The 18,271-nt window shown below is 29.1% G+C and overlaps 1 protein-coding gene across 10 annotated transcripts in view; it reads right to left on the reverse strand.

Annotated features, from left to right (window-relative positions):
• The window catches only part of LOC105228706 (venom metalloproteinase 3), a 164,386-nt gene that overhangs the window by 121,734 nt on the left and 24,381 nt on the right, over window positions 1-18,271 (reverse strand). For all 10 annotated transcript variants that reach the window (XM_049453305.1, XM_049453304.1, XM_049453300.1 and 7 more), the window contains exon 3: window positions 8,446-8,558. In XM_049453305.1, coding sequence (XP_049309262.1) covers window positions 8,446-8,517 — 72 coding nt within the window. In that variant the 5' untranslated portion in view covers window positions 8,518-8,558. The remainder of the gene's footprint in view (window positions 1-8,445; window positions 8,559-18,271) is intronic.

The raw sequence follows: 18,271 nt of genomic DNA on the forward strand, positions 1-18,271 counted from the left end.
AGACTTAAACTTAGATTTAGATTTAGACTTATACTTAGACATAGACTTAGACTTAGACATAGACTTAGACTTAAACTTAGACATAAACTTAGGACTTAGACTTTGATTTAGATTTAGATTTGCACTTAAAATAAAGTGTAACCACAAATTAGAAAATTATAAACCAATATGTCGCATCGAATATGTTGCAGTATCAGCACCCCAATTGAACTGAAATATTAAAAAAGTATTATATAACTCAAAACATTATTGTTTATTTGCGCCAATTTTACATTCCTTAACTGTACTGACAGTAATATCTAAAAAAAACTCAGTTTGAGCAACAATTGACAGTTTGAGTGCGTTTTAATTGACTTTAATTGAGCAAAGCGTAACACACAAAAATTAAACAATTACAATTTGTGTCAAAGTAACCGCTGAAATTACCAAAAGTGCTACATAACTAAGTAAGGAAAATAATGAAAGCAAAATAAACTAATTGTGTTTGCGTTTATTCGTTGATGGGTATTAAAAATGGGAATTCGGAGCAAAACGCTGCGTGATCGCGAGTCAAGTATTTTTGGCACTTTTTGATTTTTAGGTTAATTGAAATGCGTGTTTTCGCTTTAAACAGGAAATTTTAGATTTCATGACATTTTGTGGAACTATTTATATAAGTAAACATTTAAAAGTATTTAATTTTTAAGGGTTTCTTTAATTATGAGTTTTTGCTTTTCTCACACTTAATTTCTCTGTCACTTGCTGTCTTCGCCAAATGATTGACTGCTCACCAAAATTCAGCACTCAAGTGACTGTCTTACCATTTTGTCTTTAAATTACCTACTTTTATCTTTCTGCTACAAGTTTTTTTCTGTTTTCGGTTTTTGTTCGAGCATTTGACGCGCTACTTGATTGCTTGCGCTGATTTACTTTGCTCGACTACTTTTTGCACAATTTTATTTTTGTGCGCTTACTTTGCGATTAAATAGTTGCATGTAGTGTGTTCGCTTTCATGTGTACTTTTCTGTCTGTTCACCTATCCTGCGGGCATTCGCACCTGCTGTGTTTTCGATTTGCTGCGATTACCTAAGTAATGCGAGCGCTAAGCTGGATTCAGTTAATTGTGTAGTCACATAATTTCGAATGAAAATAGCTTAGTCAAACGTGTTGAGATATTTGATATACTGCCGCCGTTTTTTGCTATGAATGTGAGTACAAAAACTGTGCAGGGGAATTCCGAAATCTTTAAAGTAAAAATTTCGAAATGAAAAATTGTGGCATAAAAATACTGTTGCTTGACTGGATATTTAGATATCAATGACTTAACTTTGTCGGCTAAACAACTGCTAATGCGCGTTAGTATTTAGTCTTTCAGTTGGTTACTTCGGGATTTGAAAATGAAATTTTATGATACCAATTTTTTGAGAATAAGTATTTCACTTTTTAGTTTGGTTACTTCGGGGCTTCAAAGTGAAATTTCGGGATCCCGATTTTTGGACAAATATTTTGGGATATATATTTTTTCGATTTAGTTAGTAGTTGTAGTTTTTCGAATGCACTTTCTTCGAAATGTAAATGCGAAAAATTCGGGTTGCCGATGTTTTACAACATTTTTATTATTTTTTGTTGTTTTATTAGTTGTGGTATAAACACTTTCATATTTCTTACTTCAGGATTTCAATACAAACATTGGATTCCCAATGGATTTAAAAAATTTTGCTAAAATTATTATTTTTTATGAGTCTTGTAGCCCTTTAACTTTGTTTTCTAATATAAGAAAATGACAAAAAAGTTATATGAAGTAGTGATAATAAACATGAATTTGTTACAGCAAATATGTATGTACATATATGTATGTGATTACACAAGTATGTATGAATCTTAGTTTTACAGTTATTCATACTTAAAGTGGTTATGAACTGGCTAAAACCAAACCAAATAAATGCATTTATTGAAATTAAATAATTCAAGGTTTCGTTCGCACTAAAGTGTAAATTGAGCAAAATATTTGCAAATTCAAATCAAACAGATAACATTTCACACAGGAAGTGAATTGAGAAAAGCAGCAAATATAATACTTTTAAGAATGAATCCCGAAATTTCGGGATCCCGAAAATTTAGTACCGAAACTTTTGGAATTTTCATGAAGCGTTACTTTTGTACTATAACAATTTTTGAGAATGACTCCCGAAATTTCGGTATCCCGAAAACTTAGTACCGAAACTATTGAATGTAAGAGTGTGTATGAAGCGTTAATTTAATCGACAAACATTTAATTTCAGTAACTTGTAATTAAGAAATGTTCTTTGTCTGTTGCTTGGGAATCCCGAATTTTTAATACCAATAAATAAGTCACTTATTCCCTTATTCCTGTTTTTATTATTTTAACTACATAAGTTTTAACTTATTTTGTGTAGTTGTATTAAATGTGTCTTTTTAAATATAAAAATAAAAAAATTAGTCAGCGTCTCTACTGTTTCAATTCTACATTTGTAATGCGCTTCAATATCGAATAATTATTTTGCATGCGATTTAATGCTGGTTATATTATTTGTATAATATTGTTTATCTATTTTATGGTATGTATGTATGTATATAGAATAATACAATCAAAAATTGACTAATTGTCTTTGTGATTTTTTTGAGGTTAGTTATTATATGCCAAACCTTATTTGGCATGCTCTAGCACTATACTTAATGCCCCTAAAGTTCAAGTATGATGCGGTATATTACTTCATAAAAATGCATTCATTCGACTTATTCAAACTGTAAAACTGTATACGACAATTTACTGTTATTATTCGTTTTTTACGGTTTCCTTTCATTGTCTTCATGCCGCGCAAAGGTGATGGTCGCTCATGTTGATGACATTTATACCTGCACACCGTCAACCAAATATCAGGTTAGAAACACAATTTTTTTTCATGAAAAATGTTATTGTTTAAACTGGAATGTAGTTATTTTTATTATAAAATGCTTATGTTTATATTTATGTACATATTTTAGTGCTTTATTAATGGCTCTACCGGGTATCACCCAGAGCAATAAGATGCAATGGTTTGAATATAAAGTATTATTAAAAATAAGAATGTGTGGAAAGTGTGTACATAGTTTAAATGCGCATTCTTTGTTAAAAAAAATAAACAACTCCAAAGTTTCTATAGTTTTTTAAATAGCAATTATAACTTTAGTATCATCTTTTATCTAGTATGCTTAAATATTGTATATTTGACTAGTTTGAAAGCCAAAAATGGGTTGAATATATTAAATTGTAATATTTTTAGCACATGATTTCAGCAAATACTTGGTAGATGTTTTTTTATACCTTTCAAATTCAGCTAAAGTATAGCTTAAATAAAATCTGTGAACTCTGTATGCAAAGAACGTTCGAATAAATTTAGTAAAGTTTAATTTTTTCTTGAACAATTCTTCTTCAATTCTATCACCTTTCCGATATTGGTATCTCTATCTTGTTCAATATATTTATCGCCAACACTTGTTTCAGAAAAATTGACTTGTTAATAAAACTTATAACAGTATGAGAAAACTTTCTAGGAACTGAACCACTTAACAAAATGCAGTTTCTCTGCTTCCGATAAAATTAATACATTCTTCGATAGAATACCTTATAATACATTTATAATATATACAACTGTGAACAAAAAATAGTAAGACTTTTTAGTAAAAATTTGGAAAGAATCCATTCATGGGAATATGTTTTTTTTAGATTGGTATGACTGTCAGTGACACCTGTGCCAAATGTCACATCAAAGTAATCACTAGAGTTTAGTTTACGCTTGTCTTTCTGAAGTACATAAAGTACCTTCGACAATTTTTTCGTAAAACAGAGTCGCGTTAATGTCTGTGAAACAAAGCTTTCCGACTACCAGGTTATCATGAAGCGTATTATTTCTGGCGATGAGTCTTAGATATATGCGAGCGATCCGGTAACAGACGATCAATCATCCGAGTATAATGACAACGGCGAGCCGAAAAAGCCACGTCAAAGCAGGTCAAACATAAAAGTTATGTTGACAGTTTTCTTCAATAATGTAGTTGTTTGCACTCCGAACTCCTTCCTAACGACCAAACCTCGGATAAGGAATACTATTTAAGTATTATGCGTCGTTTGCGCGAAGCTATGCGTTAAAATACGACAGAATTATGGGCCAACAACTCTTACTTTTTGCACCACGATAATACACCGTCGCATACTCAATTGATTCTTTGAGATTTTTTCGCCAAATTTTCAACCAATACTCGTATACTACCGTATTCGCCTAATTTAGCTCCATCTGACTACTGGCTATTGAGTCAACTGAAAATATTAAACATGAATTGCTACGCACATTGAGAGTTATTCTGGAAATTTACTACCACTGTTTCGAGGAGTAGAAAAAACATTGGTCCCAGTGTACTGGCTCCAATGATGCAAAGGGGTTTACTTTGAGGGGGACGACATAGATTTTGAATAATAAATTAAGTAGTTTAAAATTGTGAACAAAGTCTTGCTATTTTTCGCCCATGGTAGTATACACTACAAGTTTACCACAAAAATTACATACAATATAAAAAACTTTGCACCGAAAATATATGCACGTTGTGTACTTTTCTTTGTGCTCAGTGCTTTTTAATTTTTCTTTCGCTTTTTTGTGCCTAATTGCCAGCTAATTGTGTATGCACAACTATTTTTTAATACGCACACACACACGTTCGTTAGGAGTTACATATTTGTACGAGTAAGGTTCGTAGTGTTATTTTCTGTTGGATGTGGCAACTTGACTTTGACCCTCAACTGTGGCCACGGGCTGAGGCCAAGCGCGGGAAGGATGAGTTGTGTAATTTTGCGTGAGCTTTTAATTTAACACAGGCAGCTAGAAACGATTATGCACACGAGTGTATGCGCATACAAACAGAGGTGTATTTCCCAGAAATACAGTTGTAAGTTGGCATGAATTAAATTCATTGTTACCATTATTCGTACTTTTGGTATCGACTATTGCATGGTATTTTTTTGAAATTATCTAATTTAAATTTAACTATGGATAGAGCCTGAATGTTGATAACGGATGTAAGGAAAATAGAAATAATTGAAATTTAGAACTACTACAATTTTTTGCATTGCAAATTTAAAATTTGAGGATTTTAAAATTTTTTTTGATAATTTTTTGATACAAAAAATTTTAAAATAATAGATCTGGTTCTTCTAATCGGGGTTGCCAATGTTATATTTCGAAATTCCGAAAATTATGAAATTTATTAATTGGCAGTGTAGTTGGAACTTTCATATTTTTTTGAAAATTATTGTTACATTTTTATTTTATTAAAGCTTACATAATAAACAAATTATTATATAAACTAAAGTACGCAGCGCTAGCATCATAGGCTTCCGGCTGATATATAATACGCAGTATATTACAGAGTTGCCATCTGTAATAATTAAAGGTGAAAAGTTGTGTAAAATTCGAAAAATACGTTGTTACAATATCTAAATTTTCGAATTATAATTTAGAATATAGAAATTTCACAAAAGTGTTTTTAATAGAGTTGCCATTTATCACTGAAGATCAATTTAAATATAAAAATATTTTACTGGTAAAAAGTTGGAGTCAGATAGTCAGTTTGATATACAAAAAAGCAATATTTATTAAAAAATTTCCACATACTACTAATTTTGATTTTAAATTAAGACACTTTCAATACCTTAATAGTATTAATGAGGTATTGGAATCAAGTTCTACTTTAATAATATCAACAGAGTATAGGAAACAAGTTGCCCTTCTAAGGGTTGTCATGGTTAAAAAAATTATAATTAAATGTTAATTGAAACCAAATAAAAGGTTCAAACATCTTTAACAATTTTTTTTGTAAACTGGAAATATTACTCACATGTGCACTCACAACGAAGTAAAACTTCTTGGCCGCAAATAACGTCATACGACCTTGACCATATTTCTTTTGAGGGCATCAAAATGAGATACCGTAATTAATGCAATAGCTCAAGCTTCATTTTAATATGAAAATATGCAGGCAGTAAACAAAAGTTCATTTATTGCAGTTCGTGTAGAAGTCTACTATAAATAAATAAATTCAATCAAAAAGCGATTAAGCACTTTAGCCGGTCGTTCTTCATATATTTTTCAGCTTTTGACGGTACGCAGACGCTGAAAAGCGCTTGAGCAAGCAAGAATTGTATAAAAAGCATTAAAATAGGCAAAAAATTTGTACAAAAAAAATTAAAAATAAAAATAAAAATAAAAAACTATTTCATGTTTATTTCATTGAAAAATATGTCAACCGAAATGACAGCATATTTACTTTATCTGAGCAACTAAACGCCCATTTGAATGCAATTGTATAACTTGGCAGACAATTGGCTACTTGAAGTGTAACCTAACTTAGATTATGCAGTCATATACAAATTATATATATATGGACATATGCTTTTATGCAGTTCTATGGGCTTCTTTATGCCATGTTATGCGTTATTATGTTGAGTGCATGCGGTTTGCTGGTTCACATTGACTATAATGTTGTATATACGCGCAGACGCCGGCTAACAACAACTGCAAAGCATGTGAACACATAGGCAGCGAAGAAAAAAAGTAAAAATCACAAAAAAATTAAAAAACCACTCACAAACGCTATTATGCATAATTTATATGCCTATTTCTATATTTGTAAAAAGTAATGGTGTCCATTGCCGACCTTCTAAGCACAAAGGTATCAAAGTTTCAAACACAGTACGTGCGCTTGTCTGCTCTGAAGCCATCAGTTGTGCATTCTCAATATATCTGAGCTGCTAACAACTTTTTGTTTTTTTTTTAGCTGGTGACGCCCTTCTGCAAGTAATTTAATTGTCCGTCGATTTTCTTGTTTTCCTCTGGTTAATGATTATCACTTCTTTTACTAGATTATTTATTATACTGTTTTTTTGCTTAGAAAAACACGCATTCTTTACTGCACGCAACTTTTTTGTATATTTCTCGCATGCAATATTTTTTTTTCTATGATTTCTGCTAATTTGCATATTATTAGCCCTCTTGGCGTCACGTCACTATTGGCATTGCTTTTCTTCACGTTTGTGACTCAAGTCTATTGTTTTTTATTGGTGTCGTCGTTGTTTATTTCTTTGGTCTGATATTTAGTATTCAAAGCCTTTTGCTGACTGTTAATGACACAGCAGGCGTAGCCAGAAATGCATGTAACTAAGTATGTAAGTGTGGTTAGTTTGTAGATAGTTGTACGCAATGCGATTAATTTGATGGACAGATGGCCATAAATAGAAAACTTTTAAATTAAGCTATCAAGACATTTTTCACTTTGCATTTGAAGTGATTTGCTGGGTATAAGTTGAAATAAAACTATAGCATTTTTGAATACTAGATTCAAGTTAAGTAATGCACTATAACTTATTTTTAAATATTAGTTCAATCCTTGATAAACTAGAGATGAAGGTCTTTTAGCTTTCATAAATTGATTAGTTGAAAGTAATTTCCTGCATAGGATTCGATATTTCTTGATGTTAAAGCCTCAGTTTGAAATATTAACATTTCAGTGATTATAATAATAATCAAGTTAAGTTAGGTCTATATCAATCCAATTAGGGCTCTGTTTACAGAAAACGTATGCCTATAGTTTGAACTTATAAACAACCTTAGAGCATCTAGGAATTTTTAGATTGAGTTTTTAGATTTAAAAATAAAGCTTTCACAGAACTTTCGTTATTACTGTTGTGCAAAAGTTTTCATTGCTTAAATTTTTTTGCTTATTGTAACCTGAGAGAGAAAGCTCTTGGATATCTCACAATCCAAGTTGAAGTATTAAGCAAAATTAATAATTATAATAAATAAAAATAAAGTTTTCATATAGCTTTCACGATACAAAAGCTTTCATAAATTAAATTTCATTATGATTTCCCCCATTTTTCTAGAAATTTTATTTGAAAAAAGAAATTTTCTTATTGTAACCTGAGAGAGAAAACTCTCGGATATCTCACTACGAAAGTTGGCTAAGCTTTCAACAACTCACTTTAAAGTAAAGAGCAGCTCCCGAATTCTTGAACAAAAGAAATATTATATGTTTATGTATTACTTTCGGAGTTTTTTCAGCTCTTGAGTATCATGCTACGACACATATATTTTCCAACTAATATACCTACATACATATATAGACTGCGAAATACCCAGTATTACTGCTAGCTAGAAATATTAGTTTAGATATCTTTCCAGATAATCCAAATCTAGCATCATTTTATGAATCATTATAAAACGAAAATATTGTATTTGTACTAAAGCTCGTACGAAGCTTTCATGACAGCATGATAATTTAAAATTTATCAATGAAAATTCACTGTTATTAAGCAAGCTTCAAAAGTTCGTAATACATTCTTGTTGGTGACGCAAGTTCACACCTCATCGCCATTATGAAAAAATGTTTAGTATAGTATATAATTTTTTTACTTACATCTGGCAGTGATGAGCATATTGTGACAATTGAAGCGATGATCGCCAATAAAATTCTAATGTTGTGTGACATTTTGTAAATAATGTTGATGCTTAATAATTTCTAAAGGTTAACTGTAAAGAAAGAACAAAAATAAATAAAATAATATTATAACAAAATAAAGTGTTACAAAGAATTTTTGGAAATTAAATATATCTTCACTGATTTTAAAATAACAAATTAAAATAATAACCAAAAATAAATATATTTAAAAAATATTTAATTAATTATAAAATGATTATATCCAAAAATAATTTTAAATAATAATTTTAAAGTAGTTTAAAAATTACACTTAAAAATTTATTTTTAAAAAGAAAATATGTTCTGCGCACACAATACTACTCTACTGCTTTTTTTTATCCGTACATTTATTTCAGTGTCATACAGAAGCAATATAAAAATAAAATATATATATATATTTAAATAAATAATTTTTTATAATAAATTTTTGATTTTATTGTCAGCACACATTTTTAATAAATAATTTATAAATAAATTCCTTGTCAGCCACTCGGTTTCAAAAATTCCAAATGCACACATAACACCCAATCCATCATAAATATATTCTAAATAGCCAACAGCTTTGAAGTATTATATTATATATGGAATTAAAAATTATTCTCAAACAAGAACAACAAAGAATATTAAATGTTTTTATAATAATCATCGTTAAGCATTATAATTTTTTTGCAAAAACATGAGCACAAATTGGATTACAATCGATTATTTGTGCTCAGCGCTCAGAAGCAGCGAATAGCTGCTGGTTAATGGCAGTTGCGCAGGTGGCAATCATTATGTGATTAAGGTGGTGATCACCCAACCCCTCTTATACTTCTTAGTGCATGCAAATATATGTATATTTGATCAGCAGCTAATTATATTTACTTTAATTACACTTAAATATTTGTATATAATGTGAAGGTCAATTCTTATATATGGTGCAATATAAAGGTGGTGCCACATATTGGTAATAAAAAGAGTTAATTTTAGTTTAAACTCAGTATGTAAATAAATTTAAAGAGAAAAGAAAATTATAGAATATATTAGTGTATTAAAAAAATCATAATAGTATATATGTAAAATTATTCTTATTTAAAATTGCAATTAACTAATTTTATTTTAAATAATTTCAAATTCCTCCTTTTTTAAACGTTTAATGTATTTTTAAGGAAACGTGAAAACAAAAACATATTTTTCAAAAATTCACTCTCAATGTCTTTTTTCTAAATTTATGAGCTTTATGAATTTTTAAGGAAATGTGAAGCAAAAACAAATATTTTGTTTGAAATTTTTATTTAAATATTTTTTCATATATTTTTTTTTTAAATAATTTGTTTTATAAATTTGTTAAATATTTTTCAAATTTTTTTTTAAATATTTTTTCAAAAATATAATTTAAATAATTTTGTTTTTTTGCAAATTTATTAAATATTTTTCAAAAATATATTTTGTTTTCATTTATTGCTATTCTTTGTGTGAATCCCATAAATAGGTTATTTTGTTTGTGTCACTTAATGAGTAAAAATATTATTGCACAAAAAATCGCAGAAAAAAATGTTAGTAATGCAAGCATGACAGCCGTAAAAGTAAAGCAAATGTTAGTTAAAAATTAGAAAACAGAAAACAATAGTAAACGAAATGTAATCGTATTCTACGGTGCAAGGCATTTTTATAAATTTCACTTTCAATTATGTATTTATATATATATTGTATTTATATGTTTATAAAGGGTGATTTTTTAAGAGCTTGATAAAAAAACGCATAAAATTTGCAAAATCTCATCGGTTCTTTATTTGAAACGTTAGATTGGTTCATGACATTTACTTTTTGAAGATAATTTCATTTAAATGTTGACCGCGGCTGCGTCTTAGGTGGTCCATTCGGAAAGTCCAATTTTGGGCAACTTTTTCGAGCATTTCGGCCGGAATAGCCCGAATTTCTTCGGAAATGTTGTCTTCCAAAGCTGGAATAGTTGCTGGCTTATTTCTGTAGACTTTAGACTTGACGTAGCCCCACAAAAAATAGTCTAAAGGCGTTAAATCGCATGATCTTGGTGGCCAACTTACGGGTCCATTTCTTGAGATGAATTGTTGTCCGAAGTTTTCCCTCAAAATGGCCATAGAATCGCGAGCTGTGTGGCATGTAGCGCCATCTTGTTGAAACCACATGTCAACCAAGTTCAGTTCTTCCATTTTTGGCAACAAAAAGTTTGTTAGCATCGAACGATAGCGATCGCCATTCACCGTAACGTTGCGTCCAACAGCATCTTTGAAAAAATACGGTCCAATGATTCCACCAGCGTACAAACCACACCAAACAGTGCATTTTTCGGGATGCATGGGCAGTTCTTGAACGGCTTCTGGTTGCTCTTCACCCCAAATGCGGCAATTTTGCTTATTTACGTAGCCATTCAACCAGAAATGAGCCTCATCGCTGAACAAAATTTGTCGATAAAAAAGCGCGAAACACATTTCGAACCGAACACTGATTTTGGTAATAAAATTCAATGATTTGCAAGCGTTGCTCGTTAGTAAGTCTATTCATGATGAAATGTCAAAGCATACTGAGCATCTTTCTCTTTGACACCATGTCTGAAATCCCACGTGATCTGTCAAATATTAATGCATGAAAATCCTAACCTCAAAAAAATCATATATTGTATGAAAAGGTGGCACTACTGCAATTTTTTTTACAATATATGTGCAGCTGATCAAACAAATGGTAGGGCGTGCGCAGACACAGACCCAGTGGTAAGACGATGTGTAGGCGGCTTAGACGGATAACTGCGCTTCCGCCAAACGTTGTTCTCTAGGTAAATACGAGTATGTGCTTGTACACGTGCAAGTAATAAACATATACATATGTATGTATAATATATAGATGTGCATGAAGCTAAATATATATGCAGCTATCTGCTTGTAATACACGGAATCAGAAGAATGAATACTTAGACAAATAATTTTTTATTGTAAATATAAAAGATATATTATATAAATAAATAATTATGCATATTAGTACATATACATCCTGTCGAGAAAGTATCGGGTATTCTTCAATTTCCCCTTCTCATCTCCCGTTTATATGGAAGACATGGTTTGACGACTGGAAGAAGCGTTGGCACATGTATATCGTTTCAAATGGATGTCATTTCGAAGGCGATAAAATAAATTTGGATGGTGATTGAAAAATTTTCGTTTTATTTATAAATTCCCGATACTTTTTTGACAGGGTATCAAAATATTCCGCAAGTTTAAAAAAAAAAATTTTAAATAAATTATTCATTTAAAACAATTTTTAAAAACATATTTAGATTAATTTAAGTTTTAATTAGAGAAACAAAATATAATATATATTTTGAACTCTCTTTGAAAAATATTTTATAAATGAAAAATATTGAACTTGAATGCTAATTTTTTATATTACTAAATATTTGTGTTTTTTCTTAATACTAAATTTTTCTATTACTTTTTATTTGAAAGTTTACAAAAACTAAATTTCTCAATATTGGTAATTTTTTGTTCCAAGCGAGGTTTTTTGATTGGTAAATTTTAAATTATTTAAAGAAGGGTCGAGATTTGCCATGAATATGAACGAACTGATGTATGAGAATCGACGATTAAAGGTCAGAAATCCTACAGGCATTTTCGAATAACAGAAGAATCAGTGAAAACCATTTTGATCATTTGTGCCTAAGGAAAGTGAAAGTACGATTGATTCTAAAATTGCTCAATTTTTTTAAAAACAGCGCCACGTTCACGTCTATGAAACAATGGTTACCGACTATCAGGTTGTGCTATTAGTAGTGATGAGTCTATGCTTATAACCCGGAACCAGACGTTCAATCAGCTAAGAGCTAAGATCAAGACTCTAACAACTTTTTTGAAGATTAGAAAAAAACGTTGACACAAGTGTATTAGGGCCAAGGGGAATTATTTTGAGGGGGATGATATAAATTTTGAAGAATAAATAAAAATTAAAAAGAAAAATATTTTTTGAAAAATATTATGATATTAAGTCATTTATCTTAAATAAGGCTTAAAAATATAGTATGTGATCTATTACAAAATTATATTTTTTGCGTTTTTCTTAAAGAATTTGAAAGATAAAAATTTCATATTTTTAGTAATTTTTTTTTTAATTTTTGTTAATGTTTATTTTTGCTGATTTGGTTGTTAAAATTAAAACTATACCTTTCTAGTATTCAAATATATTTAATAAAATTGTTTTTTATATCCTCCATTGTATTATGTAATTAAGCAATTTGGGATATTATCTATATATACATATATATGTATATATTATAAAATATTTAAATTTGTATTTTTTTAACTACTCAGGAATTATTATTATTTTTTTATTAATTTCAACGAACTTAGCAAAGATTTAAGCTGTGGTGGCGTTTAGAAAGCGTTTTTAGTAGACAATAGCCATAACACGCAATGCAAAGCTGTATGTGTTTGTATTATTGTAATAAAGTAGGTTTTTTCACAGATTTCGGAATGCAAAAATACGCGTGGTCTGCTTTTCACAAATGCGAATATAATTTCACTTGTGATGGCATATTAAAATTTGGATGGATAATGACAGTTAGAAAAGGAAAGGGAAAATAAATACATAACATAATTGATTAATTTGTTGAATTGAATATTAAAAAACAAAAATAAAAATTTCAATTTTAATTGAAAAAAATCGATATAAATAAAATTTTACTGTCACCTTTGTAAACAAATTTAATTTTCAAAATTGTTGCTGCGTAAAAAATTTTACGGAAATTTTGTGTTTGCACCATTTCATTCTTTCACTAAATTATGGCACTCAATTTGCATATTTACAGTTATACGGTTATGTAATTGGTGCAAAAAATTTAATGTGATTGTCTGTTATAAATTGCAAGGAAATCAAAGTAATTTTGCTACACTTTCCAGCAGTTAAGCTGTTTGAGTGGAAAATTGCTAAAATTTGATTTCTTTAAATTTCAGTTTAAGAAATAGATTGTTGCTTCCTGTGCTTTAACAAGGTCAGTGAGAAAGTTATGCAATCATTGAAAGTTGAACACATTTGTAATTATTTGCTTTGAGGAAATAGTTTATGCCATTAAATTGAGTGTTTTTATTGGTTAATATGGGATAGTACGAAATATGCATGCATGACAATTTATTTTGTAACAGGTTCGTGTCTTAAGTCTTTTGTGCTTGGAAAGTGAAGTAGGCCGTCTCTTCCTTAAATACGTCAAACTGGTTTATTTTCTTATGTATTGTATATTTGTAAATTCTAAGAAAAAAGTTAAAATTTCATGGAACTAAATAAACATAAATTTTTAATATATATTTTTAAATTAATTAGAGGCAATATAGAGTCTATGAAATATGGAAAAAATTAATAATAAGCAACTAACTTATAAATTTATTTTTTACATTATAAATTGTAATTTTAATTTAGGTTAAAAGAAGTAAAATATTAAATCAAATTCATTATAAAAAATATTAATAACATTTATTAATATTTCACATTTTTTTAAACATTTGTTTCAAAACCGTTGTTTAGAAAATCCATTTAATAATGTTTGATATTTTAAAGTAAATTTAATTTTAATTCTTTATAAATGTTTTTATTAGTTATTAGCTATCGAATTAAAACAATATTACTATCATCAGTTATAAAAAAAAATTATAATTATTAAATAAAAACTGAAAAAAGTATTAGATAAATTAATTACTAATTTCTAAACTATTTTTTTCAAAAAAGTTTTATTCTGCATATCGAGAAAAGAGTAGTTATTTTAAAAATATATTTTTCAATGCCTGTTAAGAAATTGAAATTAAAAATCCTATAATGAGTTTAAGTTTAATTTTGCCGAAGAGACTTTGAAACAGCAATCAATTTTAAAATGTTGACGAAATAAAATAGAATATTCGAACATACGAGTGTTGCCAGAGTTTATATTATATATTCAACATAAAAGAATAATTAAAAAAATATAAAACTAAAAAAAAAATGATTAAAAATTATTTTAAAAAATTAATTAATTAAAAATAATTTAAAAATTTAATTAATTAAAAATAATTTAAAATAAATTATTTAATTAAAAATAATTAAAAAAATTAATTAATTAAAAATAATTAAAAATTTAATTAATTAAATTAATAAAATATTTTGCGTGAAATTGAAAATAGAAAATTTTATTAAAAGTGATTTCCGAAATAAGGAACATAGAATCGGAAAATATTGTATGTATGAGTAGTAATAAATGCCTGGAAAACATATTTTCCATGTTTTTATTAATTTTTAATTGAATGTTCGAAACCAATTTTAAGTTCATATATATATATTTTTATTTTAAAATATTTTTCTAAATCATTTCTAAAAAAATTGTATTCTTTACATATTTAAAGAATAGTGAAATTAATTAAAAAAAAACAGTCAATCTCTGATATGTGACACAAAAATGTGTCATAAAAAATTTAACTTAAAAAGTAATCAATTAAAATACCAGGAAATACGCGTGCAAACGAATACACGTTTTTCGTTTAGCAACTTAAGTTTAGCACATTTAATAGTTTCTACACTAGTTTGTGTTTGACAACTTAAATTTAGTTAATTTATTTCGCCCAAAGGCTGCTTCTTTTTAGTAAGACGACGCTTTTTGTTGACGTGATCAAGAAAAAAGTCACACAAGCTGAGCTGAGCCGGCGTTTGGCCCCGCACTTGCGCTCATTAATGAATGTCCAAAAATTTGTTTTTTTTTTAATTTTCGTCAGTATCTGTCGCTGAGCGCTGCTGGCAACATACATAAATTATTTATAATAATACAACAGCAACAACATAATGATTTTGCTTAATTTTGTCATTATTATATTTAAATAGATAATCTGCGCTTTGCATCTTTTTAAATGTGTGGTCGCAAAAAACTGTTTAATATATACTTACATACTGTTTATACTTTTCTAAAAGGCTACATTTAAAATTCTTGAAACTTGTTTTTGGTTTTCTCAAATATTTGTATGTTAAATATTTTTAGACGCACAACGACAAACTGCTGGACTTTTTTATCGCACAAACGCTTGCGCTCTGGTTCTACAGCGCAAAGTTTTTGCCATTCAGCTGGGATATGTTCTTGGTTAAATTTTTTTTCACATTTCATTTCTTCAAATTTCTCGTGTGTTTAAACGACTTTTTTAATTTAATTTTTTTATTATATTTGTTTTTGAACTAACATCCCAAACTCGTTAAACTGGCTACTTGTGACTGTTTAAATATTTGTGTGTGTAGAATATTTTGCATTTAAGCGCAAACATTTATTCCATATACTACTTATAAGAAACATTTATCTTGGTGCCTCTTTCTGATTGTATTTGTTTTTTTTTTTTTAATAGTAGCGTAGAAAACTACAGCGACTTAATAGTATATTTACAGCGCTAATTTAAGTTTATTTTGAACTTTGTTTTTATTCAATTTATTATTATTGTTACTTTTAATAAATTTTGACATCTAAGTGATTTACGACAGCTGTCAACCAACTCGTTTTCTTAAGTTCAAGTAAATTGAATGTTGAAATTTTTAGGGTTTTGGGTAATTATAACCACGTTGGGTGCTAGTTATTGAGAACAAATTAATTAATAATTTATAAAAAATTGATCACATGGCAATGTTTACTTTTTTTCTTAAAACATTTTACTACAATACATACAAATATTATGTAAATGTCATGCTTACAAAGATTTGTCATTAACACAGTAATCATTTCAATGCTTTAAATGACTGCACATGTCAATCGCTTAGAATTGCCTATTTTTCCTAGTCATACAAGTAAGAGAAAGAAACTATCTTACGAAAAATTATTCCTAGAATGTAAAACACATGAAATATCCTATTACCAAGTGTATAGTAGTTCTTAGAGCACACCAGTAAGCTAGGAATAAGCAAATTGTTGATTTATTCTTAGATATAAAATACCATTAAAAAAACAAAGAGATCTTAGCGGACATTAGAGAAGCATGAAGGCAGTATTAAAGAATACAGGCGGGCCCGAATTCATTCTATTTAAGAAAACAGTTCTCTCCTAAAGTTGTTGAGACGAGCAGGTTTAGAACTCGTCATATAATGTTATAGTTTGGATCTTCTGAATATTGAGTTCTGAAGTCTTATCCTTACTCAGTTTAGGTATTAAGCCGGACATATTCTGTTCAGACTCGTTTGAAATTTTTTCATACTTGGGATCAAAATGTATCAGTAAGCTGATTTTCCTCTTAAAATACATGCAAACATGTTACATGACAACAAAATATTATACACTAAAGCTCATTTCTGGAAGATATAATCTAAAAACAAAAATTATTCAATTAGCGAAGGTTAGGAAACTGGTACATTTTGGGGTTCGCTCTACGTATAGTTAATCATTTGCCTAGTATGAATGAAAAAAGGGTAAAATCTTCAACTATTGTTAATAATTTCAACTTTCATTATCAAGTATACAGCAAGATTCTAAGGTTCTAGAGAACCATATAACAACTTTATTTTATTAAATTTTATTGATTCATCTTAATGCCTGGTCCTCTAAGAAGCAGCTTTTGGATTCAGCATATGATTTAAATACTATTCGAACTACAAATTGATTTGCTAATTGCAGCTAATTATGCCCGAAACAAGGTATGTCAAGTTTTCCACGACGTTTGTAACACCCAAAAGGAAACATGGGAGCTCCAATAAAAGACATATAGTATAAATGATCATCGTGATAAGCTGAATCATGGCTAAATACGCCTCTGATTTTTTGAGGTATTAATTTAAAATTTTGCACAGGATATTTTATATTTAAGCAACTTCTTCTTTGTTGAACCGTCAATATCAGGCCACTGTGGCATAAGCCTGTTACACAAACTGAACTATCAAAATCAAATTTTTGTATGAACAACTTTTTTATTTCCCAAGGTATTTTCACGAAATTGGGTATGAATTGTTCAGTACGGTCTGGGAATAAAGAACATATAGCTGCCATACAAACTGACCTATCAAAATTAAGATGAAGATCTTCATAAACGTTCTTTTTCCCTATCAAGAAACCTTAATTCGACCAGAATGTTTTTGTATCAAACAATATGGTCAGAAGAAACTAGAAAATAATTTCAGCCGAACGAAAACTGTGGTCCACTGGCGTTTTTAGATTTAGATATACATATACTTGTACTTGCTATAAGAATTGCACCCAGGCATATATTACAGATTCAGTGCAGCAAAGTTAACATTTTTTCTTGATTTTATTTATAACTAGCTGACCCCGCATCGGTTTTGCTGCGTTTTATTATGTATTTTTAAATGAATAGAAAGTTAAATTTATCATTTCATTTTTTTTTTCAATGTAACGCAGCTTGATAATCAACATTTTTCGGTTTCTGTTTCGCTGCGTAACTGTATAGAGAAGATAGCTTTCCAAATCGTGAGCACGCCACGTATGTTTGGCCGTGTGAAAAACATAGCAGTTTCAAATTTGTGCCACACATTTCTAGCGACTATCCTTGTGTCCTGATGATTGTTATCTCAAATGCAATTTTTACTGGAAACGGAATCAATTTGAACTGAAATGGCAAATCGATAGAACTCAAAGGAATTCGTAGAATCAAGCATTCTGCCCCCTTGTATTCAATAACTGCGTCACTATCAGTCGGATTCCATTACACAGTTTCGGCGCATGAAGATTGGGGAAACATAATAACGACAGATCCAACTTTGAGACGCAAATGATGCGACGGCATACCAAGCCTCTCCAAAGAATTTAGAAATTCCACAAGAC

This window comes from Bactrocera dorsalis, chromosome 3 (assembly GCF_023373825.1).
Source record: "Bactrocera dorsalis isolate Fly_Bdor chromosome 3, ASM2337382v1, whole genome shotgun sequence".
Lineage (NCBI taxonomy): Eukaryota > Metazoa > Arthropoda > Insecta > Diptera > Tephritidae > Bactrocera > Bactrocera dorsalis.